Below are 24,694 nucleotides of genomic sequence, written 5' to 3'. Positions count from 1 at the left end.
TAGTCAGCAGAGACCGGAGGGGATGTGAATGCCTCCTTTCTGCAGGAACTGGGTTTCCAAATCCTCTGGATAGAGTGGATTATTGTCACCAGGAAGGAGAAAGAAATGTCCCAGGCAGAGCCTTAGGAGGGCACTCTGGCCAGATCAGACTCAGGCCTGGCAGGGGTCTGCCAGCAGGGGTTCTCTGAAAAGGGAGTAGGCCTGAGAGAAGCGATTTCCTTCCAAGGCAAGGATTTGGGTGTCTTTGTTTTGGGGCCTCATAGCTGCCTTTATAATTGGGAGGAAACATAGACGTCTACTCTTACTGTTGGTTCATAGAAAGGCCATTTTTAATAAGAAAAGAGAAACACCATCTGAAAGCCCCACACTTTCAGTTGTCTAATGACATAGTTTCAAGTAAAGTGAATATGTGATTAAAACATCTTGTTGATTTCACAAAACCATTCAGAAAAGGCCTCGACAAAAGGAAAGTGGGCCGAAGGCGGAGTGCCAGGTCCCGGCTGCTGCAAACCTGAGCGACCCCAGTCCTGCGGGCCGGACCACCTCCAGATGGGGTGAAGGTCCTGGGCGACCGTCGGAAGGACGCGCTCCTCACCCCTCCCAGGACCATGCCTGCGGCCCCTCACCAGCTGGTTCCGCGAGGAGGGTAAAGGCCGGTGGGGCGGCTCGGGGCTCAGCGGCTGCGCTTAGGCGTTGGGGTTGTTCCTCATGAGCTCCACGTCGGCATCCACCATCTCCCGCACCAGCTCCTGAGGCCCAAGACGGGGGTGAGGGGTGGGCGGTGAGGGAGGAGTTTGTCACTCTCTCCTGGTGACACCTCCACCCCTGTGAGGCCTCCACCCAGCCCCTCCTTGCCCTCCGGCCAGGGCACCTCAGGCGCCCAGCTGCCAGCCCGGACGGCCACCCTCCCGCGAGGCCCGGCCCACACCGGCGAGTTGGCAAACCAGCCCACGCGTTCCACCGTGAAAAGGACACTTACATCAAAAGCGACCCGAGGTTTCCAGTTCAGCTTCTGTTTCGCTTTGGTGCAGTCTCCTTGCAGAAAGTCCTGCAGGGTGGAGGGAGAGAGAGAGCGCAGGCGTGGTCCGGTTTGGTGGCGGGATCCGGAGTCGCAGGGACCCCCGGCTCCCTCCCTCCCTCCCGCAGCTGTCGCATAAGGGAAAGGCTCCCGTTTCCCTCCTTTTGGTCCCCTCCCGGCACGCTGTCTGGGCTCTTCCAGCCGTAAATCTTGCGAAGGTCGCGTTTAAGAATGTTCTGCACAGGCCAGTGTGGACCGTGACAGCCATAGGGTCCGCAGCTCGCGCAGCCCTCCCGTGCACGGCGTCCCACTGACGCCTAATGACTGTGTGTGTGTGTGTGTGTGTGTGTGTGTGTGTGTATATATATATATATATATATATATATACTGAGTTGACAGGGACGCTACTGTGAGAACTATTTCGAATTACTACTGCACGTCTCCGACGCGAAGGGAGTAAATCACCAGACCACCCCCCAATCCCCCACCCTAGTCTGCAGCTTCTCTCGGGTGGAAGGGGACGCCCCTCGCCCCACGCCTGCCGGCACGCTGGGTCCCATCCCAAGCCACCGGCTGCAGCGTGGAGGCGTGCGGTCCTGGGGGGACCTCGTTCCAGGCCGGGGCTGCGCGCCCCTCTTTGTAACCCAGCCGTGGTTAACTTCTGCCGGTAGCCCGGCATAATTTTTCTCCGGCAGCGGCTTCGAGCTTTTTTGACCCTCGAAAAGGACGGGCAGTTCACCCTGTCATTCAACACACCCACATGCACGTAAAACGAAACTGAAGTTTCACGAAGCAGTCCTCAGTCTGACTGTCCAGGGGCACAAAAACCAGTATTTTCTATTCTGTTCTATTCCACTCCTTAGAAAACGCTGATCTCGACCCACTTACTTCATCCCACGACCCACTAACGAGGTGCAACCCGCAGTTTGAAAGCGCTGCTCGAAGAGCGAGCGTTGGGCAGCTTCTCCAGCCGCCGTCGCTCTCCTCCGCGTGCCCTGTGTCCCCTAACTGCTCCGCTGGAGGATCAAGTTAATTTTCAAACGAACCTCCAACTCCTGTACAAGAGGCCGGGGCCGCCATTTGCTTGATCCTTGAGTTTCTCATCCCATCTTACAGGGCATTATCAAACTGCTGAAACATATAAAACAGTACGCCAAAGACCCTGTTAGAGTCTGCTCGCTTAGCTTTACCAGCGCAGAGCGGAAGCTGCAAACACACCAGGGCTTCGGAGAGTTTCCATCCATTTAAAAGACTTCCTTGGAAGGAAAACTGGCTAAAAGAAAACTAGAGGAGAATAAATTCATCCTGCATCTCAGGCCTCAGCAATTTCTTATTACAGCTCTTTGAAGACTGAGTTAGGAGAAAATTGAGACGAGAATTTCAAGATTATTTGCAAAAAAGGACGGAGAGAGGGAGGAAGGAAAGAAAGCAGGAAGGACAGAAGAAGTAGAAGAAGAAGAAGGAGATGAAGACGAAGACGAAGACGAAGAAGAAGAAGAAGAAGAAGAAGAAGAAGAAGAAGAAGAAGAAGAAAAGACAGAGAAAAAAGAAAGAAAAGTACTCTGAAATAGACCATTTTTGGGGGGTAAGATAAACATTTGGCTTTTCCATATACAAATGTATCATCAAATAGTACACAAGATATGAGTCCTCGAAATGGAAGAATGTGAAGGCAGTATGAAAATAGCTGAACTTTAAACACGTTAAATACCTCATTGAGGCACTATTTTAGCTACACACAATATTAAAGAACAATCTAAAACCAGTAATGTGGAGGGAAAGTAACAGATCCTCAAGCTGCAGTTGAAAGCCTTCCCTACTGATTTTCTCCAGACTGCCCTGGAAGGAGGCGGGCAGGCCTGGGCGATTTGTTATAGACCCACAAGGGGCTGGCAGGACCTGCCCTGCAGGACTCCCTGGGTGCTTCCCCTTACTGCTAAGCCTTTGCTACCAAAGGGTGTCTGGATGCTACTTCTCAATGTCTGTACTGTTTGCTTGAAACTGTACCTTAACAGAGTACATTCAGCAACTCTCATTCTCAATCATCCGTCATTACTTTTTAGGGTTGAATAAATCAAATACCCAAAGGCTTTCTATTTCACAATATACTGAAGTCCTGATTTCCTCTCCAGAGTGCATAGTAAAAAAAAAAGTTATTTCTGCTGGACTTAAGAGTCCATATACAGATTCTTCAGGAAAAGTAGGATACAAAAATTAATAATTAGCAATTTAACAGGAACTGGAAATACAAGCGGAAAAACAAATGATTTCTCTTTCCTTTCCCTAAATAAACTTGTATATAGTTCTACAATATTTCTATTTTACTATAAGTCACACAAAGATATTCATTCTTTTTCCCCAGAGGGAGCTGTGAAATGTGGCGTCATGAAGCAACACAGTCCTCCCTCAAATTCTATAGCAGTTACACAGCCTGAAGAAACACGGTTATTGTTTAATCACATAACACTTGTTGTAAATCAACTAGCATTGTATAGGATGCAATTCATGGCTCTGAACTTATAGTTAGCAAAACCCTAAAACCAAGTTTGGCTCCAAATGATCTCAGTAGGCTTGGGAAAGGGAGCTTTGTATTGTAATTATGTTTCCTGTATTTTTCTGCAAGTAGCTCATAATATAAAAACAACTAGGGAACTACAATTAAGGAAAGAGAAAATGGTTTCAAAAGCCTAGAACAGACATTACTACATACACTGTAAAAGTATTTCATTGAAACCAGAGACGCACCCAGTTAAACTTCCCAATTTAGTTTTGAGCCCAACTCCTACATTCCAGTCTAGCAGCTTACTTTAACTTTCTGCCAAGGCTCTGTCTCCCTGAAATTTAATTAGACCAAAAGACCTTGTGAAGGGAAAGGATGAGGTTCCATCAAAACAAAATAGTGGCTCTTTATGCCAGCTGCAACTGAGCTAACATTTAGAGTATTCCATACGTGTGTGCCCCAATCCACTTTTAGGAAAAGAATAAGGAACCCCAGCTTATTTTACACTTCACCCCTCCTAAAGGACTTTCTTACCTCCTCTGTTGTGAGAAGTTATAGTAAACGGTTTAGTCTGCAAGGTTTGGGGCACAAGGTATACTTAAAGGTGGCATGGGGCGGCCCTGGCGTGGGAGTGCGTGTGGCTCTGGAATGACAGCAAAGACGTGGAAATGCTTCTTTACCTAAGGCTTCCGCTAGCCTGAAGAGAACCAAGGACTGTGGAAGCTGTATTCATACAAGGACATCCGGGACTGCCCTCTTGTAGCACTGTTGAGCAGTGGCAAGGGGGTGGGGGAATAAGGCTACAATATAGTTTCCTTTTAAATTCACAAATCCTCTCACTAGGGTGTGATCAGCTCCTAAGTACCAGGGAGAAGAATGAGTTCATTTGTTTTGCTCTTTTTTTTTTCTTTTTGAAAGTTCAGTTCCTTCTTTGTTTATAGGCTTAAAGCTATAGTATGACAACAGGGGCAAAAGCTGGATTAAAGTGATGATTTTATGTACAGTTTCCAAAATGGACTTTGTGCACTGGGTGGTCTGTAACCTTTCTTTAAAAAAGACAATAAAGCTCTGAGAAAAATTTAAAGCATTTCTGTGTGAATATGACATTTCCTGAACTCTGGCTTCTGGTGTCTTCACCATCTCCATTGCTATTCCTTAGGTGAGCTATACAGTTTCAACATGTGATTAATTATTGTCAAATTCAATTATGGTTAGCTGAGGATTTTATAGCAGCAAAACAGCATGGGCAAGAGAAAATGTATATGTCAGGACTCCTAGAGGCCCCTGCTTTTTTCTCAGAGTCCCTGACTACTGTTGACTTGTTTGACCTTGAGGAGTTGTCCTCTAAGTCTCTGACCAGGCATAAACCCTAAAGGTCAAGGCCAGCGGTCAGAGCTGGGAACAGCAGCCCAGCAGGAGGGAATGTTTGGCTGCAGCAAGTTTCCAGGCTTTCCTGGCTTACCTTCTTGTTAGAGTGAACTGATAAAGGGGCCAGGCTAAATCCTGGAAAAGTCATTAAGCCAGTTTCTGAGCCTGCATAAAGTCCCCCAAAAGCAGAAACCATGCTATGCCATTATCTTCTACTCTAACTATCGTTTCCTCTCCTCAAGTCTCCTGGGCACTTTTTCACCTCCATCAAGATAACAACACATCTTTAATGACACTGGTTTTCTTTCCTTCCCCCAATCTTATTTATTTTGATCATTATTTAAACACATTAAATCCCTTGCTAGCCACCCACTTTTCCTAAAATCATTGTGGGAATGTTATTAAATAGATTGTATAGCATATCTTTTCAAAATTCACATTCTCAATTTTTTTCTTCCTCTTTCCTTGAAGTTGTATTGGGAAAGTTTTAATATTTATTTCAAATTATGTGTTGGATACCATATTTCCTCAAAAGATCTGCTTGTAAGGTTTGAGATGGAGTGGAGGAACAATTTAAGAGTGTGAGCTCTTTTGGCAGGATGTTGTTAACTTTCTAATGCGCATATTGAAAGAAATTCACTCTTGAGTGCTGTAAAGAAGGAGAAGATGTATAGACAGAGGATGTTTAATAAGGAAAATTAAGACCGATTGAAAACCCTGGCGAAACATCTTCAAGAATTTAAGCTATGACACGGCACTCGATATTCATTTCTTTCCTCCACGTTTCTTAAAAAAACCAAAATTGAGGATTAGCTCAGGTTCCAAGGGAATAAAAGAATGCCAATGAATTTGGTTCTTGATCTAACTGTATGTTAATGGAGAGTGAGCAGGAAAGATTTACTCTTGGGGAAATACTTCTTTTTAGAAAGATAGAATTTCTAAAAACAACAACAACAACAAAAAAACCCCAAAACAAAATAACCCTAAAACCCGAAACCCCAAAGAACTTCAGTAAAATGGAAAAAAGTTTTAAAGTTGCACAGAATATTCCCAGTCAAGATTCAAGATATGCAGCTGAAAGTAAGAATGGGAAAAACAAAAAAAACAAACATGAAGTCTGAAAGTTCCCCCAGAAAGTTTGCAGTATAATGTCTCTTATGAGCAGTTTAAAACTCTTATGTGCTCATAAATATATCCTTTGATTGGAACCTTCCCAAGAGGGAGCGAATCTCAAAGCAGTAAGAAATACACTGGCCTTAGTAAGGGGAAGAAACACTTCCCATCTCTCTTCCCTTTTACTGCTCTATCTCAGCACAAATTGAAGTTGAAGCTAGGCATCTCCTTTAATGACAAGGGGTGATAAGAGACAAGTGGAGAACAGTGGGCCGTCTGGTCTGCTCAGGAAGCTGTACTCAGTGGGGACTGTCCGTCAACAGGAGCTGACAGAATGCCGTTAGAGCCAAACAATGCTTGGGCTCAGTCTGAGGGAAATCGAGTCCGTCAGCACTGGCTCCGACTAGCACGCTGACAGTGGACATAAAGTGGCAAAGGGAACAAAACAGTGAGCTGGCCCTGCATTGTGTCTCCATCCTCAATCCTGCCGGGCAACACACGTGTATCCTGGACTGAAACTCTGCTCAAGCCCTCACATCGTGACACTGTCACCTCTGCTGGTGGCCTCACATGTGACTCAGGATGTGCTGTCTGACCTCCTGGGGAGTGCCTGAAGGGGTCTCTAGGATCTTGTGACCCTTTGTTTGATCCCATTTTTCTTGGCTGGGGACCACTTGTGTTCAATGGTAGAATTTGGCATTGGAATCAATAGCTATTAAGAGCACCAAACAAAGGGAAAGAAGCCCATCTACATGTATGCCCCCAGACACTAATGAAAAAGTCTACCAAGCACCATAGAGCTCTCATGGAAAGTGAGAACACTGTCTTCCTTATGTGTCCATTTGTAAACAAAGCTTAATGTGGTTAAAAAATAAGTATCCGCTTTATAAAGGGAGAATGCAATTAATGGCTTCTTAGTGCAGCCTACATCTAGAGGCATCTGTTTTCATTTGTGTTTTAAAAATACGGTTAGCATAAAAAGAGAAATGCAGTTCGGCAAAAAGGGCTCTGTAAGACACACAAACAACATAATTATATAGGGGAGATACAGCAAATAAACACATTAATTTACTTTTAAATAGAGTTTTACAAAAAAATATTCTGGAGAAAGTCCTTTCAGGAGGACAAGCGTGCGACGTGTGGAGACAAGGACAGTGGCCTGTTCTCCTCTGTGGAACGGCCACACATTCCATACAGCGCATGCCACGCGGGAGCCCCCGCTGCCCTCCCGTGAGGCAGAGGAGCAGGCTCCCAGGACACTCCAGCCACCTGCACCGGACGGCCCTGCAGGCCTTTGGGGCCTGTTCCTTTCAACCAGGCACTGGTCTGAGCATGGCTGAGCAGAGGAAAGCATTTCTCAGAAGCTGTACCTCATACCTTCTGGGGCACTATCTTCTAATAGGTGGGTGTTTAATAGGTTGCTTTAAATAAAATAAGCAAATAAGATGTAGGGGATGTAATTTTGCATCATATATATTTATGGGGTACTATCTCTTTCTGGTACCTGTCTACATCTGTATATAATTGTAGTTACTTTTTTTCTTTAGCTTATTTCTTGATCCCTGGTGCTTCTAGGAGTATCAGCCTAGGAAAGCTAAATTCAGTACTATAACTGAAGCCCACTTGACTTTGATTTCTTCACCCATCTTCACTCTAACCAGCTGATATGGGGGGGCTGACTCACAGCTGTAATTCAGGTCCAGTTAATGAAAGGGAGATAAGATTGTTGGTGACCCTCAGCACTCTGGCTTCAAAGCCAGCACCTCTTTGTCGGAAATGACTGGTTACGGTAATAACTGGCTGGCTCTCGGGTGTAAAGATTTACCCATGCTGGTAGGAGGTGACACAAACCCTGAGGAAAGGAGATAAAGCACCTTTAAGTGGACTGATTAAAGATTGGTGTGACATAATTGGCAAGTAGTGGTTCTGGAGTACAAGACACAGGCTACTTTTCTTTTGCCACTTAGTACTTTATAACCTCAAAGCACTTTACATCCATCAGCTAATTAAATCTCCAGAGAGTCATATTCATAATGCAACTTAAGAGATCTTGTATCTGTTTCAGGTGGCCTCTTTCCTGGGGATGAAAGCAGTGTACAAAGTACCTGTGGGGTTACAGCCCAACTCTGCCCTTGGCTTATCTTCAGGTGCATGCGGAGGGGAGGTACCCTCTCATCCAGGAAGGCCGGCTCAGGCCACACGTGACCCCTAATCGCACACTGTGAGGGTGATTTTCCTTAAGCTTGTTCCCTTCCAGTTCATTAGGACATCTACACAGCGCTTTAGAAAAGGTTCCCCCACTCCCTTTGAACATCAGCACTAAATATTTTAAATGACACGAATGCCTCCACAATATAGATGGGATATTTTTTCCTTTGGGGTTTTTCTCAACTTACATAATACATTAGGTTATTCAAATTCAAGAAACCTCACTTCAATAACCCTTCAGACTCCCTCCCTCCCATCTATCCATGAAGCCATCCATCCATCCAGCCAGCTAGCCAGTCAGTTAGCCATGCATCCTTCTCTCCAACCAAAATAGAAATGACATGACAGGGTCATTCAAATGTGTATCCACAAGTTCAGTCAAACATTCGTTCCCTCAAGAACGTCTAGGACTAACCAGGTAACTGACCACATCCAAATTGCTTTTACTCTGGGGACTTTCATATTTCTGGAAAAATTAAGACAACTACTATGAGATTTGTTAGTAAGGTTTTTGAGAGGCACGAAGAAAAGATGAGTATTAAGATGAATCTTTAGGTTTTCTATGATTTTATTTATCCATTCATTTGGTTTCCTATTGTCATAATTAAGAGAGTTTTTTTTACCAGGGTATCTATACTACATGGTTACCTAGAATTTTTTTTTTTAAATCTTTTAAGAGCAATAGAATCCTATACCTGAATGCATCTACAGAGATATTTAAACTAAATAACTCTATTAATGTCACAGAGCCATGGTAGGGTTTTGGATTAGATGGCAGGATTTCTGGTTGTTAGTCCAGCACTCACAACACTCAGTAGGACTAACCCTCCCCAGAAAGTACTGTAAGCAACATACCTTACGCTGCATTATTTTGAATGACAAACAGATCTCTAAATAATAAAGACTATATCAACATTTAGAAATATTAACACATTCCAATGCTGAAGAAAAGAGATGGGCAGAGAAAAGTATATATTGTATGATTTAATGTGTATGAAGTTCCAGGAGAAGCAATTTTGATGATGACAGAAATTAGATCAGTGCTTACTAGAAGAAGACCGACAGGGAAGGTGCACGAAGGAAATTTTGATGATATTTTTATGTTGACAGGAGTGTAGGATTTATGTGTATGTTTGTCAAAGTGGATCAAACTATATAGTTAAGACCTGTGTATTTTACTTTGTGTAAGTCATATCTCAATAACAAACGATTCTTAGATATCAGCAACACTGAAGAGACCTAGTTTCATATCGTGGCTCCACCACTCAGTTGTGTGACGTTGGGTAACAAGTTCTTAATGTTTCGGAGCCTCAGGGTTTAAATCTGTAAAACAGGGAAAACATTGCCTATCTTGCAGGGATGCTGTGAGAATTCAAGATTACGCACGGAAAGTAGCTAGCAGTATTTCTAATTCATTGTATACTTGAACAGGTTTTCTGTTAAGGCTAGCTACTGTTGCTTTCATCCCCAAGGTGTAGGAAAAGCTATTCTTTTCATTTCTTATAGTAATATGATGGATGAATTTGTAATATTTTAAAGTGAGCTGTCTTACAGTATTTTTTTCATACTTATATGCTACTTTCACCCTGCACCTCAACCCAACTTCTGTTTTAAATCATCATTTTTTGATTAATTGTAACCAGAATCTACAGAATTTTGTATTCTGCTTTTCTCCAGTTATTGCAATCATTTCACATGCTCTTGATTGTTGTTGCCAAACACTTACTGTTTCAGATGCTGGGGAAGCAGCCATGGATGGACAAGACAAGGCCATTCCCCTGAGCTCATGTCCCAGCTGGTGAGACAGGTAAGGGGACAGGAGATATGAATCAGAGCGTTTCGGCTGTGGGAGAGCCAGGCAGGAGGCTGAAGAGGAAGTGGGATTGATGAGGAGTGGGAGGCTTAGGTGGGGACGGCCTTCCTAAAGAGGCAACATTTGAATTTGAGATTTGAATGACAAAAAAAAAGCCAGTGCCATAAAGAGTTGGGCCAGGAGGGTCTCCGGAAGATGCCACAGGTGCAAAGGCCTCAGAGAGAAACACACTCAGCCTGAGGAGCAGAGAGGAGGCTACTGAGTCTGGACAGAGTGCCTGAGGACATCGAGGCCCAGGCCACGGAGGGGAGGCAAAGTGGCCGGTCAGATCACCTCTGGCCTCCTGGGTAATGCCTATCATAGGGCACAGCCATGTTGTCACAAGGCTTTATTCTCTAGTCACTGATTGTCCCTTAGAGCATCTGCCACTGGGAGGCCAAGACTCCAAAGCTGCCTACTGCAGCTGAGACTTAGGGCCAGGCCCAGCTGGCCCTGGAGGATGCAGGGCCCAGTCCTGGAGGCAGAGTGCAGGGGCCTGTCCTGCTGCTTTGGCACCTCCTGGGTGTGAGGTGGAAGGCTGTTCCTCTTCTGGCCAAATGGGGACACATTCAACCTCCTCAGGGCTGCTGACATGGTGTCCCACCCTTTACTCCCTCCCGCATGAGCAGAATCCTGGCCTGAGTGAACCTGAAACCACAAGCTCTCCTTGCTGGCTGAGGAGCCACTCTCTACTCTCTTCTTCTCCACTAGCTCTCAAGAGAATGGATACAACACTGAAATTTGCTTGGGTTTTAAAACAGTTTTAGCAAATTCTGTGTGTGTGTGTGTGTGTGTGTGTGTGTGTGTGTGTGTGGTGCAGAAAGGGGCACTCATCTACAAAGAGCCCACTTTACTTTAAAATTTACAGTCCTTTATCAGCCTGCTACACAGAGTATGGAGTTTGGATTTTGTTCTGAGCTCCTGGAAGGCTGTAAGGACTGCAGGCATAGGCTCGGCCAGACGTTTCCAGCCTTGCTGTGGGTGCTGTGCTACATCAGAGAGGGGCTGTGTAGGGGAGGAGACCAGCTGAGACAGTGGCCACAGATGTGGTAAGATGGTGGCAGCTTGGACTGGAGGGAGGTGGTGTAAACGGGAAGATGGGAAGAAGTGGATAAACGGGGGGGCCTATTCTGGAGGCAGAGCAGGAGGACTTGCTGATGAGCTGGGTGTGTGTGTGGGGGAGAGGATTCATAGAGGACTCAGGATGCTGGCTTGAATTAGAGCTTTTTACTGCTTCAAAGGCACCGTATGCATTTATCGTGCTACCAACAAAGTATGACTGTATCACTAACCCACCGTCGTTAGATATGATCTCCTTTTCAAAGAAACCTCTCATTTTCATGATTATGAAACTGAGACTCTTTCAAAAGATACTTTTGTAAAAATTACCTACGATCTCTTATATCATGCCACAGAACACACTGTCTTGTTTGAATCTTGATTTGATGCCAAAGCTTCTTAGCTGAGGAAGTCTCATTAACTCAGAGAAGGCCCAGTGTCCACAGGCCCAGCTGTATTCGTGGGGAGGGAAGGTACTGGGGAAAGCAGCTCACCTTCTTCCACGACCCTAGCTTAGAGGGCAGCTTCAGCTGCCTTAAGACAAGCAAGGAAAGGGTTAAGTCAAACTGTGTCCACTCTGCCTGACCAACACGTCCTGCTTAAAATCTATGGCTTGTGGCAGGAGGAAGTCCGAGAGGTGGCCTTTCACATGACATCATAAAAGCCTGATTTATCACCAGCCACCAAACATCTAGAAAATCATAACATCCTTTCAGGAAAATGCAGTGGAAAATAATCAGGTTGACTTTGATGAAAGCTTTGGTGGGGACTCCCAAGTGTGACGCTCTGCACAGAAACCCTTGGCAGGTGCCCTGTTTGCACTCAGAGAGGCCTTCTCTGACAAAGCCGAGTCAGAGCTTCACGGCTGCCCACAACCGAGCATGGCTTTCATGTCCAAGATAAAATAAGAGTTTGGCTCACACTCTGCCAGCTACCTAAAATAACACTTCGGTGGATATGACATGCTTTGGAAATGACAGCTCTATTCAGATGTGAGAAATTATTGATTGTGGAAATAAAAATCCCAGTCTTGTTACATAAGCCTCTGCCGTACCCGCAGCGCTGACCTCTGACACTTCCCACACGGCATCCATCGCTCTGCTCTTGTCTGCTCTCTCCTGGGACTGTCTTTAGGACCCTGCCCTATATTTAGGTCTCTTTCCTGTGCGGTATTTCCACAGCCGTTTGCCACTGTGGAATTCTGCCTAATAACTAAGAGGGCTAAGGATTGACAGGGGAGAGACATTCCAAAATGGAGGAATGTCCATTTTATTTCAGAGGAAATAAAGGGATGAATTCCTCAGGCCACCAGGAACTGGTCCTGGGAACGTCTGCATCTTGACGTTGTCTCTCTTGCTCAGTAATTTCATAAAACCACCGAGCAGGAACCTTCTCTTCTTTGATGTGCACGACGTGCTCTGCAAGTAAATACAGGAAAGAGGGACAAAGGCAGGCTGGGGTCTTGGATGATTCTAGAATTCTGGCCATATCAATCCGACAAAAGCCTGTCAGTAGAGACAGTAGGCCTATCTTTGCAAAGCGACACCAACTGAAGGCGCTGGGATCCTTGAGTTTGGGGAAAGAGAGGTGGGCTACACATTGAGCCAGGATGACAGAGGGCTAGTCTGGGTTGGAAGGCTGACAAAAATGAAAACTTGGGACTCAGTTCAAAGTTACTTTCACTTTGTTTTACTGCTGTACCTCAACTATGTTGCACAAAGACTATTCATAAGATCAAAGACTCATGTGAGTAGACCCAGCTCTGTGAAGGTTCCCGGACGCTTGGTGCTCAGTGCGGCCGCTGTGGAGGGAAGAGCCCCAGGTTGGAGAAGCACACAGTCTGGGCCCTGACACCATCCACCTAGGAGAGGGGCCTCCTCCTTCTACCTAAATCAGCTCTAACCATACCACTGTTACATCCTTCCACATTTGACTTCTTAACTGAAGAAGCCTGCTCGTGCCTGATCTTCCCAAGATCCTATACAGGAAACAGGAATGAAAGGGAAGGGAGCAGAGGAGAGAGGTGAGGCCCAGCTCTGGCCCTGCCGCATGAGTTCCGTAACTTAAGCTGTCCTCATCTGTATACACAGAATGGCTGGACTAGGAGAATTTCAAGGTCGCTTTTCTAAGTTACTCCTTGCCACTTGGCTGGGATTGCTGGTGCTGGAGCGAGCACTACATGCCTTGTGTCAGTGCCTTAGGGACACCCACTGCCTCTCCTTACCTAATGACCACTCATCGTTTCATAGCAGCCAAGGCAACAGGAGCAGCAGCGTTCACGTTCAGCTCCAGCTGGGCCCCAGTCTGGCTTAGCCTCAGCCCTGAACTTGGAGTTCTGCTTGTGAGTAAAGCTGGGTGGCGGGGGAGCTGGGTGCCTTGGCAGCGGGTGGTGGGCGACCCCTCCTGGACCTGGCCCACTGCAGCTCTGCCCACTGAGGCTGGGCACATGCTTCCCATATGGCTCGAGGCAGAGGGCGCTGGTCAGGAGGCGAGTCACCAGGATGGTGTGCTGCACGGAGCCCTGAGGGTATTGGGACATTCAGGTAGCTAGGACATACAACCAGTCAAACTGAGTGCTTCAGCATTTTGTGGCTGTAAAGTGGACACTTGTGGTACCTTATTTTTCTGGGCTACACGTGTCACTGAGGCACTTGCATGATAAATACATAATGGTGACAGCGGGGAAACAAACTTTTCCACTGATGCGAATCATAATCAAATGGCCTGACCTGCTGGAGACTGTGGTCGGGTCAGGAAACCTGTACTCAGACGGTTAAGCATGGTTCCCCTGCAGTGGGCCGGTGAGCCACCTCCACTCCCCACCCCTGGCCATTCGTTCAAACTGGAATGTGACAGGGCTGCTGGCTGTCATTCGCTCCAGGGGTAAAGCCTTTGGGCCCAACGACTACTTCAGGGGTGGGGAAATTGGGGATCCCCTAGAGCCAGCAATAACATCTCTTCATTGGGCCCCTTCTTTGTGCTATATGCTAAACACATTACAAACCTCGTGCTATTTCACCTTCTAACAATCCTATATGGTTCACGAGGAAAGTGAGGGTCCAAGTAAATTAAGTAACTTGCCCAGTGTCATTCCAGGCGGAGTCTGGACTCCGACCCAGGTCTGTGTGACTCTAAAGACTAGGTACATGTATGTAGACCGCCTCCGAGGGCCTTCTCTCTTTAGTATCTGGGCTGACAGGAGATGAGGACACCAGTATGCGAGGACAGGCGTCCCCTCCCATGAAGTAGACACTCTTGATGAGGATGAAGTCGCCCCCGGAAAAGAACTTGTCAAAGACACAATAGAAGGAGCTATACTTTCACTCTCTAGAGGTCCAGAAACACTAAATTGTTGGTTAGATTACTTGCATAGATTACAGATTAGAGCAGACACCAGTGGGAACCTGAGTCAGCACAAAAGAGGGCCTGCCGAGAAATACCAGATTAAAACAAGCACACAGCTCTCTATGTCATGGCAGCACACGGTGACAAGGTTTGATGCAGCCTTGGATTTTAGAGCAAAAATGAATTCACTGTTTTTCTCTAGCTGGAGGTTAAAGGTTTTATGAAGGGAACCTCCGCTGGATATAAAGTACCTTGTTTTGGCCAATGTGATTAATGTAGTCTTCGCAGAAACAACTATCAATTCTTCAAGTACCATCAGGAATGGTCATGATAATGGCTGTTATATTTATGAGAAGCTGAAACACAGACCAGTGGCCATGTGACCGTGGAACGATTCTTTCCTCTCTATGTCCTGGATACCACTAGGCCATGAGACCCTCAGGGGACCTCCTCTGGCAGAACCTGGCTTTGAGGTGGGTTCTTCTAGGAACTACTGCTGTGCAGGACCACCAGGAATACTAAGACACATGGGAACTCTATGGGTTTGGGACACTTCCAAAGGACATGTGCTCAGTCTCTGACCACCTCAGCTTTTTTTTTGAAAACACTTCAACTCACAGAATTTAAAAGACTTGTCTGATCTTATTTATGCCACTGCCATGACCTACTATTAGACATAGAGACACTATTCTTTGGGGGGCATAGCTTTTCAGTTTCAGGACCCCAAGAGTGAAGTAGACCACTGCTGGACCTGGATACGAGCAGGGAGTACGTCTGGAGAACACGGGGTATGTAAAGACTTTACCGAAATCTACTTAGTTCTTGAGTTTGATAGTGAGTGAGGAAAGAAAGGGATGCCTCTGAGTATCACAGTAGTGACGACACTACTAGTTATCACAAGAGAAACAGCCACGCAGCCCTTTCCTATTTAAAAAGGACCTTCCAATCTAATGTAATGCCGGCAACATGCAGTCATTGACATAATCAACAGCCATTCTCACGGGGTCCTCAAGAAGTTCAAGGTCCAATGGTGGAGACTAATAAGCAAATAGCATTATCTGATGCATGTCCCACAGTGCAGGGGAGTAAGGGAGAGCAGGTGAGCAGACTAAGAGGTCGCGAAGAGAGGAGGGAGCAGGGAGAGGGTTGACATGGGAGGGGTATGAGAAGGGGAGGACTGAGGAATGAGCTGGGGGTGGGCCTGTGCTACCAATGCCATCCAGGTGCCTGCGATAAACAGGAAATGGGAGGACTTGTCCAACAGTCCCCCTGGGAAAGCGCTAGGGTTTAGCTACCTTCACAGTGGGACAGAGGAGGGGACGGCAGCCCAACAGGGGTGCAAGGACTCAAATCCTCCCCAGAGCAGACGCCCCTAAGCTGGTGGTGAAGAACAAGCGGGAGGTAGGAAGGCAAAGAGCAAGGCAGGGAGTCCAGGAGCGGGAGCAGGGTGTGAAGGGCCTCCAGGTGTTAGGGAGTCATCCAGGAGCAGCAGGCGGGTTGGGGGGAACTGTTCCCTCGGGCTGCGTGTGCACCCCAGGGGCCCAGCGATCGTGCTCGTTTAGCATGAAATTCAGCGTCACCCTAAACTGCCTCCTTGTTCCATCATGACTAACTGGGCTTCGGGTACTTCATTTATGAACTTGTTACATTTTATCTGTGAACAATCAAGTTTATTGACAACATAAGCTCTGAGAACAGCGCCTGACGCTGCGTAGGTATTCAGTCAGGGCAGCCACATCAGTGTGTGACGTCACAGCTCCACCAGGGCCCGGAACAAGTGCGATCCCTTACGTGGCCATCCCAGACCTCTGTGCTAGTTCTCCAATGTTACTCCCTTATAGAAGTGACTCATTGTATAATAGCAATCAGCAGCCCTCTTTTGTCACACCGTTAGTTCCCACAGTCTGGAATATTCTTGTTCCTCATCTTCATTTATTTAACTATAGCCCTGCAAAAGCACATGAGATTTGGGGTCAAAGAAACCTCGGCTGAAATTCTAGATTCACCATCTGTTAGATGAGACTCAGTTCCTCACTGGTACCTCTAGCTGGCGTTTTGGCGAGGATATGCCCCGAGCTCATTGCAACCTTTTCTGTTGTACCTAGTCTACCTTTGTACCCCCACAGCCCTGTTTCAGCACTGCCAACACAGCAGTCAGAGAGGCAAATGGGTAGCTCATGTAGCACTACGGGGGTGCTGGCAGTAAACAACCAGCAAGGAAGTAACCAGGTCGTTATAAGGGCCATGATGGAAATAACACTGCGTAATTGGGGTCAGAAGTGCTGACGAGGTGATGTTTAGGCAGAGTCATGACTGACGCGGAGAAGCCAGCTACAGGAGGCCCAGGGAGAGTTCCAGGGGGAGTAGCTTGGGTTGGGGTCCAGTGGCAGGGAGCTGGCTGCTAAGAAACCCTTGCACTTTGGAGTAGCCCGAGGTTGGGGTGATGGAAGCTGTTACAGGTGGTAGTGAATTTAAGATGTACTGATTCATAACTTCGCCAAGAAAGGTCTCTGGATCCCTTTCTTCTTCTGGATACTTAGCAGACCCTCTGCCTGCAGGTGTCCTCTGGGCTTCCCTTGGGGAACCTGTTGGCCATCCAGGGGCTAGTGATTGGACTGGACTCATTTCAGGGCATCCTGGGAAAGAGCTGGCGGCCAGGTGGCACAGACACTTGCTGCAAGGAGCTCCAAAGCCCACAGGCCTCAGAGGAAGCCCCGGGCCCACTCCAGTCCTCTTCACTCCGAAGCACACATCTGGAGTTGCTGAGGAGGGACATGGGGGTTGATGTCTTAGGTTCATCAGGGATAACCTAAGTCACTGTCACCATGTTAGCGAAGATACACAGTGGGAAATACGCTCTGTCAATCGATGGTGCACAGAAAGTGCTGTGGGGGGACTGCCTGCGCCGTGGGCCACAGGAAGTCTTTCAGCAGAAAAGGACCTTCCTGTCAGAGGAGGTTACGTGACTGCCAGGGCCCTGCACAGCCCAGTGAGTGTCTACCTGACCCCCACTATGATCTTTTATCAGGTGATTCAATGCTTCTTACCGCACATCCCTGACTGGAGCAGTGGGAAAGGGCACAATTCCCACGGAGGCACAGAGGGGAGGGGTGGAAAAGACCCCCGCGCCCCCCGGCGGTGAGCACAGGCCTTTAGGCGCAGAGCGTGTGCCTCAGCAACCCACTGCTCACAGCTCACTTCTTTTCAAAGGTTTTTCTCTCTCCTTTCCTCCGAAGGATTCATGTCTTTTAAAGTAAAGCCTTTTAAATATTGGTCAACCTTTTGTTTAATATTTTGCACGTCTTAGAGTCTCCTTGCATCTCTCTGGCTTACCTTCATAAAAGGGAAAAGAAATGCTGTGGACAACTCAGCACACCTTCTTCCCCCAAACGTTACGAAACCCATCAGAACGTTCCTCAGGACCCAGGAGAAGGCCCTGGCTCACACACCTCTGGGACTTCCCCTGCCTTTTCGTATTGGTCACTGTGCCCTGGCACGTCATTGCTCTTTCCTTTTTGAGCCTTGTCCCCTCTTTGCTAGGAAGTCGCTCTCTTCAGATGTCGGTGGCCAGTAGCAAGCTTCATTTCCGTTGAAATCTGGCCGCTTCAGCCTTCAAACTCACCCCGAAGTCATCAGTTCTGTAACGATTATTCTGGTCTGCCTGAAAATTTTGGTTTTGTGGGGGAAGAAAATGAATTCCTCCTTTTATGCCATCAAAACGCTCCCCTCTTCTAAGGTTTAAGGCCAATCTGGCCTTGTCCTCTAGGCTGGAGAACTGGGTGCCATGGTGACCATAATCTTGAGTTATAAATGAGGTGAGTTTATTCATCCTTATGAATAGAAACACAGTGTAATGTTTTGACTTTATAAACCTTGCCTTCATGATCTGTTTGTGGCATCTATGTGAAGAATGCAGGGCGCCAGCTATGCTGGTCCCATTGGGAGGTGGAGGGGCTGGCGACCAGCAAGGTCTGGCCCTCAGAGTCCAACAGGAAGTCGGGGGACTCAGTGGTGCCCAGGGTGGACGCAGCTCTCCTAGCCGAAGGCACACCAGGGACAGCCGGCCCCATGCAGCCCTCACCGAGAATCCTCACGAAGACCCTTCCTCACTCTGACCAGTTCCTTGGTTTTTCTCTCATTTAATTGTTTTCTTGTTTTGGAATATCTGCTTCTGGAGACTGCTCAGGGCCTTTTAACCACCCAGCCCCCGGCCTTGGCAGAGTGGACACAGCTATATCTTAGACCATCTGTTCATAGGTGGGCTTCAGACAGATCGAGTTCGTACTTCCTTTTTAAATTTTATTAAATTTATTGGGGTGATACTGGTTAGCAAAATTATATAGGTTTCAAGTGTACAATTCTGTCATACGTCATCCATGTATTGTATTGTGTGCTCACCACCCAATCTAGTCTCCTTCCATCACCATAGATTTGACGTCCTTTACCTTCTTAGTCCTCCCCCGCCCCCTCCTGGTAATAACCATACTCTTTTCTGTGTCTCTGAAATACTTCCTTTCATTTTCTTATCCGGTTGCTTTTCTCCACCTGTCTCCTCAGAGAAATCAGTGGTTCTAAACAAATTTGTAAAGTTGGGATCCTTAGCCAGGCCAAATGAATTAGAAACTGAGTGGGAGTCTTTAGAAAAAGTGTCCTAGAACTGTTTCCTCAGAGCACACCTATTTTGAGGGTAGGGAAACATCTTACTCGGCTTGGTGTCCCTGGGACCCAGCCCCTTTCTGGGTACATGATAAACATTCTAGGGAAAAAGGCCTCTCTCCTTAAAACGAAGCCCAGACTGCCCATGGTTGAGCTGGACACTCCCATGTCTGGCCTAGCCCCTCTTAACATTCTCTTGCTTCAGTGACTCCCATCTTCAAGGGGCTCCAAGTTCCTTATCTCCCCCGGGCTCCCTTTGGCATAAATGAGGCAGGAGGAGCCTGCAAAAGTCCTATTAAAAACCTGAGAAAGAACAAAGGAGGCACTCTCCTGGACACCATGCTCTGATCATGCTTCAGCAACCTGCTCCCAAGGCTCACAACCCCCACCCATCCCGTGCCCAGCTGTCCCAAGACACCTGCCATCCCTTCCCAGGCCCAGCCCATGGTGGGCATCACACTGCGTCCTGACTCCGTATCTCCTGCCTGTTCTGCTAGAGCTAGGCGCTTTCGCCAGACTCTCCTCCAGTTGTGCAGACTGGCCCTGGCAGATCCACCCACAGCCTACAGCCTTGAGTCCTGAGGATACACTGTCCTTCCTCTAGGGACCAACTCCAGGAAGGCCCTCACCGGCCAGGTGAGACCTGATTCCACCCTGAGGGAACATGTGAGCAATGCACGTGTGTGGACACCAGGCTGTCATTCTGTCTCGGCTGCCCGCTGAGGGCCTGTCAGCAGAACCCACAAGCCACCACCCAGATGCCCATTGCTGGCACCCAACTCTGCCTCAGCACAGCCCCCCAAGTCCCCTGCCTTCTCTCAGTTTCTGTGAACAGACTCCACAGAGCGGTGAACTGAACTGACTAAGCTCGAGGTCCTTGTCTCTGACTGCCCTGTAGTCCTGCCTGTCTCCCACCCTATACTTCTGCTCTCTTCCCAGGTTCCCTGGTTGACATTCTATCCATTTTAAATGATCCTCTAAAATTCTGACTTGGGGTCAGACTCCTGAGCCACAGGCTGACACACTAATTCCAGCCACCATTCAGGACAGGAGCTCCAGGGTCCCCATTACAGTGCCCTTGGTGGAGGTGAGCGATTTGCTGATGCCCACAGCTGGTGTGAGCCTAGCCAGGACCTGCAGGCACGGCACTCAGTGTCTTCGTGGTACCACTGCTGCCTCCGTGCCACTGTCTGGGTGACAGCTTCTCAGGACCCTGCAGCCACGCGTGGACACGGCCCCTTCACAGCTCTGCACCCCCGTAGCCCCCTGCCTTGCATGCACTACCACTCTTACTATGTTACCACTTCTGCACACTCAGTACGTGCTTTGTCTCTGTTGCACCATCCAATTCTTCCAGTAATCTGAGGTGCTAGATCATCTCATTTTTGCACATGAGGAAACTGAGGCTTAGCAAGTTGCCTAAAGTCACAGAGTTAGCGAGTGGGAGTGAGGGGCGTGAGCTACCAACTCTGGTTTTATTCCCAAACCCTTGTTCTCAACCATTGTTCCTCCTTTCCCAAATTGAATGACAGAAATTGCATCTTGCCCATTGGCAGTGACATGTGGTGTGAACGATGGCTTCCTGCACATAGCAGCTTTAGAAATCATCTGCAAAAGCAGTCCTGACCATAAAGAGCACTTTTAAATCACTGTGCAAACCATCACCTTCTCCTGGGGTCTCCTCTCCTCTTGCTGGCTCTGTGGGTGCTCTCCAGATGCTGAATCTCTTCCTCTGCTGGTCCCCCCATTCCCCTTGCTCCTGCCCCACTCACCACCCCTCTCTCCTCTGCTGGTTCCTTCTCTCTTCCCACCTCTAAGCTCAAGTTCTGTTCTTTCTGTGGGCTCTCTCTTGGCAGGACAATTTCCACCCATGATTTCAATTATCACCTCTAGGGACACCACTGTCTCCATTTTCAGCCCTTACCTTTCTCCTGGGGTTCAAACCTGCATATTCCTGGCAGCCGCAGCTGGCCACTCACAGGCATCTCAGAGTCACCACCCCTCCCAAGGGTCTTTCCCTTAAGAAGTCTCCATATACATCCCTGCTTTCCTATGTGCCACTGTCCTCTGCATGTCTCTTCTAGCCCCTTCACACAGTCTGTAATTCCTCTGTCAATTAGGGATGGCTACACTGTCTCCTTCCATACAACGTGAGCAGCCTGAGGGCCAGAATCACTTGTCTCACTTACCTCTATCCTCAGGACCTAGCACCTGCCGAGAGCACAGTAGGCCCTCAATTAGTCTGTGGAATGAATAAAGGGATGCTTAAACTGAGGTCAGTACAGCCTCCCACCCACCAACTAACTACACTTGTTTCCCTTCCTCATTGCTTTGTTACCTTCCCACACCCCATCTTAAAATCCTGCTCAGCTTTAGCTCCCACTGTTTTGCCCCCATCATTCATTCCCAAATTTGCCAGAAACTTTTGCATTCAGGTTTTCCTTTCATGGCCCTCAGCTCACACGTCCTTGGGTGAGAACCGCACCATCCTTCTTCACAAACCAGCCCCCGCTACCCACTCCAGTGTCCCTTCTCTCCTGCAACGCAGCTCACTCCTCCTGGAGATCCATGTGACATTCTCCCAGTCAGAAATCTCTGTGACTTGCCGAATAAAATCCGAACTCTTCCTCAGACTTTCAATATCTTTGACAATTTGAACCTGACATACTCCAGGTTTATTTCTCATTCATTTGCAGCCGTACCCTGCATTCAGGACAAGCTGGATTAACCAGGAAGAAGACTCTCCCCGCCCCTCACACCCGCCCTGTCATATCTAGAAATTCAATGAAGAAGCGTTAATTGAATGCCTGCCATGTTCCAGGTACTGGGTGCTGGACACAAAGCTAAAAGTCACAGGGCTGGAACAGGGAGTGTAATTCACAAGCCAGGTCAGAGAAAGCCTGTCAGTCTGTCTCTCAGGCAGGGTACCTGGCCGGATCCCTTGACATGGGAGGTCAGGCCTGTTCCTTCTCTGGCCTGGCTGGACGAGAGGCGGTTCAATAGGAAAGGGCAGAACTGCTTTGCATAAAGGTGACAAGACCTGCTTGGGGCGCTGGGCAAGTGCCAGAGGGAGAGGAGCTGAATTCCTCTCCCCAGGGGACCAGTAATCTACAGGGAATAACAGCCAGGGACTTTGAAGAATGGGCCTCTCCCATATGCGATTTTCAATTGCTTCATTCACTAACATATAACCAACCTCTTTACCAAACCCTTAAAATTACAGAAGATCTTACTTGTGATGTGATATGGGAAATGGAAGATGCAGGAGACCCAGAGCAAAAGTGGAGAGTTCAGAGGAAGCTGGAAATTCCCCGAAGCGAGGTAATTTGCAGAATATTGGAGACACTGGTATGTGGGGACAGGAATTCAAGCAGTTTAAAAAGGTTTAAAAACAGGGTGTCCCCAGTAGGCAGAAGGGTCTGGAAGCATCTATGTGATTGAGACTTTGGTTACAGAAACCAACCATAGTACCTCCAGCCGTGCACAGGAGAGGGGCACATGAGCCAATCAGCGCCATTCCGTGCGACGGGAACAGACAGGGTCCTTAGTGGGGACGGCTAGGATTCAAGGGAAGAGAGGTAGCAGCTGCTTCTTCTTGGGACAGACAGAGCTCTGCACAGGAGACGGTGTTTGGGCTGACTCCTGAAGAATCCTGGAAACTTTCTCAGGCCAGAGTGGGAAGCACAAGCCTTTCTTTCTTCTTGGAACACTCTTCTCTCCACCTGGACCTACCAACATCGTATCCATCCCTCAAGAACCAGCTTAGAAGCCACCTCCTCCCAGAGCGTGCCGACCCTAAGTGATCTGTTCTTCCCGGGAACTCGGGCAGCTCTGTGCTCCTCTCACTGACACAGCTCCGTTCCCTGAACCCTCAATGCACACGAGTTCTGCCCTTATAGCATCTTCCTGATGGTAAAGGAACTGTCTTATTCAGTATCCTCCCCATTCGCAGCTCGGAGCGTATTTTGCCTACAGTGAGTGCTAAAGATATACTTACTGAAAGAGTGAGCAAATTCCTTGTTTCTAGCTCTTTTCCTTGATTTGATGAGAACAGGCTTGGGGTCCTATAATTTGGGCAATGGTTCATCATATCCTCCCTTTTCAGGATTTCCCCACTATTATTCTTTAGAAGTGACAACATAAGCAGTGTGGTTATTCTGTGTGCAAGAGCATCAGAGGAAGTTATTTTGGATGGGATCTCACATCTCTACCATATTTGCACATTTTAAGATCACCTTCATCCAGGAAAACAAACACACCACAAACGCTTTTCTGCAATGCCATGCCTTCTGACTTGCTTACCCGTGGAGCTGCATCCAGAAATGCAGGGCGTTCTGAGGGTTACGTCTACATCATCATTGAGGGCTGCTCCACGAGGCGTGGCTTCATTTCACAACTAACAACACAACGTTACGGAATTCACGGGAGAAGCACATAGAACAAACGTCAGGTCTGCTAAACCTTATTCCTTGCCATTATAGTAAGGAATGGTTTTGAACATATGCTGAGAATATACAATTACATTTTCCTCTACACAAGGAAAAGTATGGCTTTTGCTGCTTCAAACAATGCAAACCTGTTTTGCATAGAGAATTTTCAGATCTGTTAGTTGTGAAATACTTTAATTCATCGGTAGTCTAGCTAATTATCACTCCCAAATAATAAAACATTGTAACTATTAACAATTTTAAATGAAATAATTTTTGCAAAATAGCTGAGTGTTATTGGTCTAAGTGTAAAAACACCGTGGTGCTCATGGTGTAATTCTTTTAAGGCGGCTTATTCTTCTGTTGGCTGCTGCAGAGACCTTCCTGATAAAGGATCTAAAACCTTAACAGTCTTCTTCTTAGAGGTCTTTGAATTTATTGCTCTAAATTTCTCGATACACATAGTGGTTGTAAAGGCAACACTATACAGAACCAGAAAGAAGAAGAACAGGAGCTTATGTTTATGGCAAACTTTGAAATACACAAATGTAATTATAATTCTTATTTTAAAAAAAGTGTTCACTTATAGTACTGTCTACCAAATACTATTTACATGTGAGGTTTCAGACTATGCTTCAAATCACCTGCCATACGGTTGGGTTTCACTGGTGTGGGAGGTGCACATTAATCCTTTCTAATCACTAGGGTTCTGCGTTAGAATAACACTGTGATGCACTCTCAGGAAGTAAACCTGGTACTAAGAAGAAAGGAGACTTGCTTTGTGGGGTTTTATATAGTCTTGCTCACCTCAACCCATGTTTCAAGTATGTGTCATTCACTCTTCTTAACAGATGGGAAAACTCAGTCTCAGAGGACAAGGGGGAGGTCAGAATACCTGATAATTTCCCAATCTCTAAATTTAACACATACTTATGTCAACAACATTAAAGATGGTTGTAAAATTGTGCAGCTAGCCTTTTACAGAGCCCATTTAACTACATCCACTAAACTAAGATTCCTAGAGGAACTGAAATCCTCTATTATTGCACCTTAGAATATGAAAGCACATAGTACAAGGTACCAGCGCAATAGGTCCAAATGTTCTTGCCCTGATTACTACATCTTCGTTATGTGCAGGCCAAAGGGCA

The 24,694-nt window shown here is 47.2% G+C and overlaps 1 protein-coding gene across 1 annotated transcript in view; it reads right to left on the bottom strand.

Moving 5' to 3' along the window:
* Positions 1 to 307: 307 nt before the first annotated feature.
* GMDS (GDP-mannose 4,6-dehydratase) overlaps positions 308 to 24,694 on the bottom strand; it is a 659,903-nt gene continuing 635,516 nt past the window's right edge. The window contains 2 exon segments of the mRNA XM_033115015.1: positions 308 to 749; positions 980 to 1,048. Of these exon segments, the coding sequence (XP_032970906.1) occupies positions 687 to 749; positions 980 to 1,048 (132 nt within the window). The 3' untranslated portion in view covers positions 308 to 686.

This window comes from Rhinolophus ferrumequinum, chromosome 9 (genome assembly GCF_004115265.2).
Source record: "Rhinolophus ferrumequinum isolate MPI-CBG mRhiFer1 chromosome 9, mRhiFer1_v1.p, whole genome shotgun sequence".
NCBI classification, from domain to species: Eukaryota; Metazoa; Chordata; class Mammalia; order Chiroptera; family Rhinolophidae; genus Rhinolophus; species Rhinolophus ferrumequinum.
This window is presented reverse-complemented; position numbering and strand designations above follow the sequence as displayed.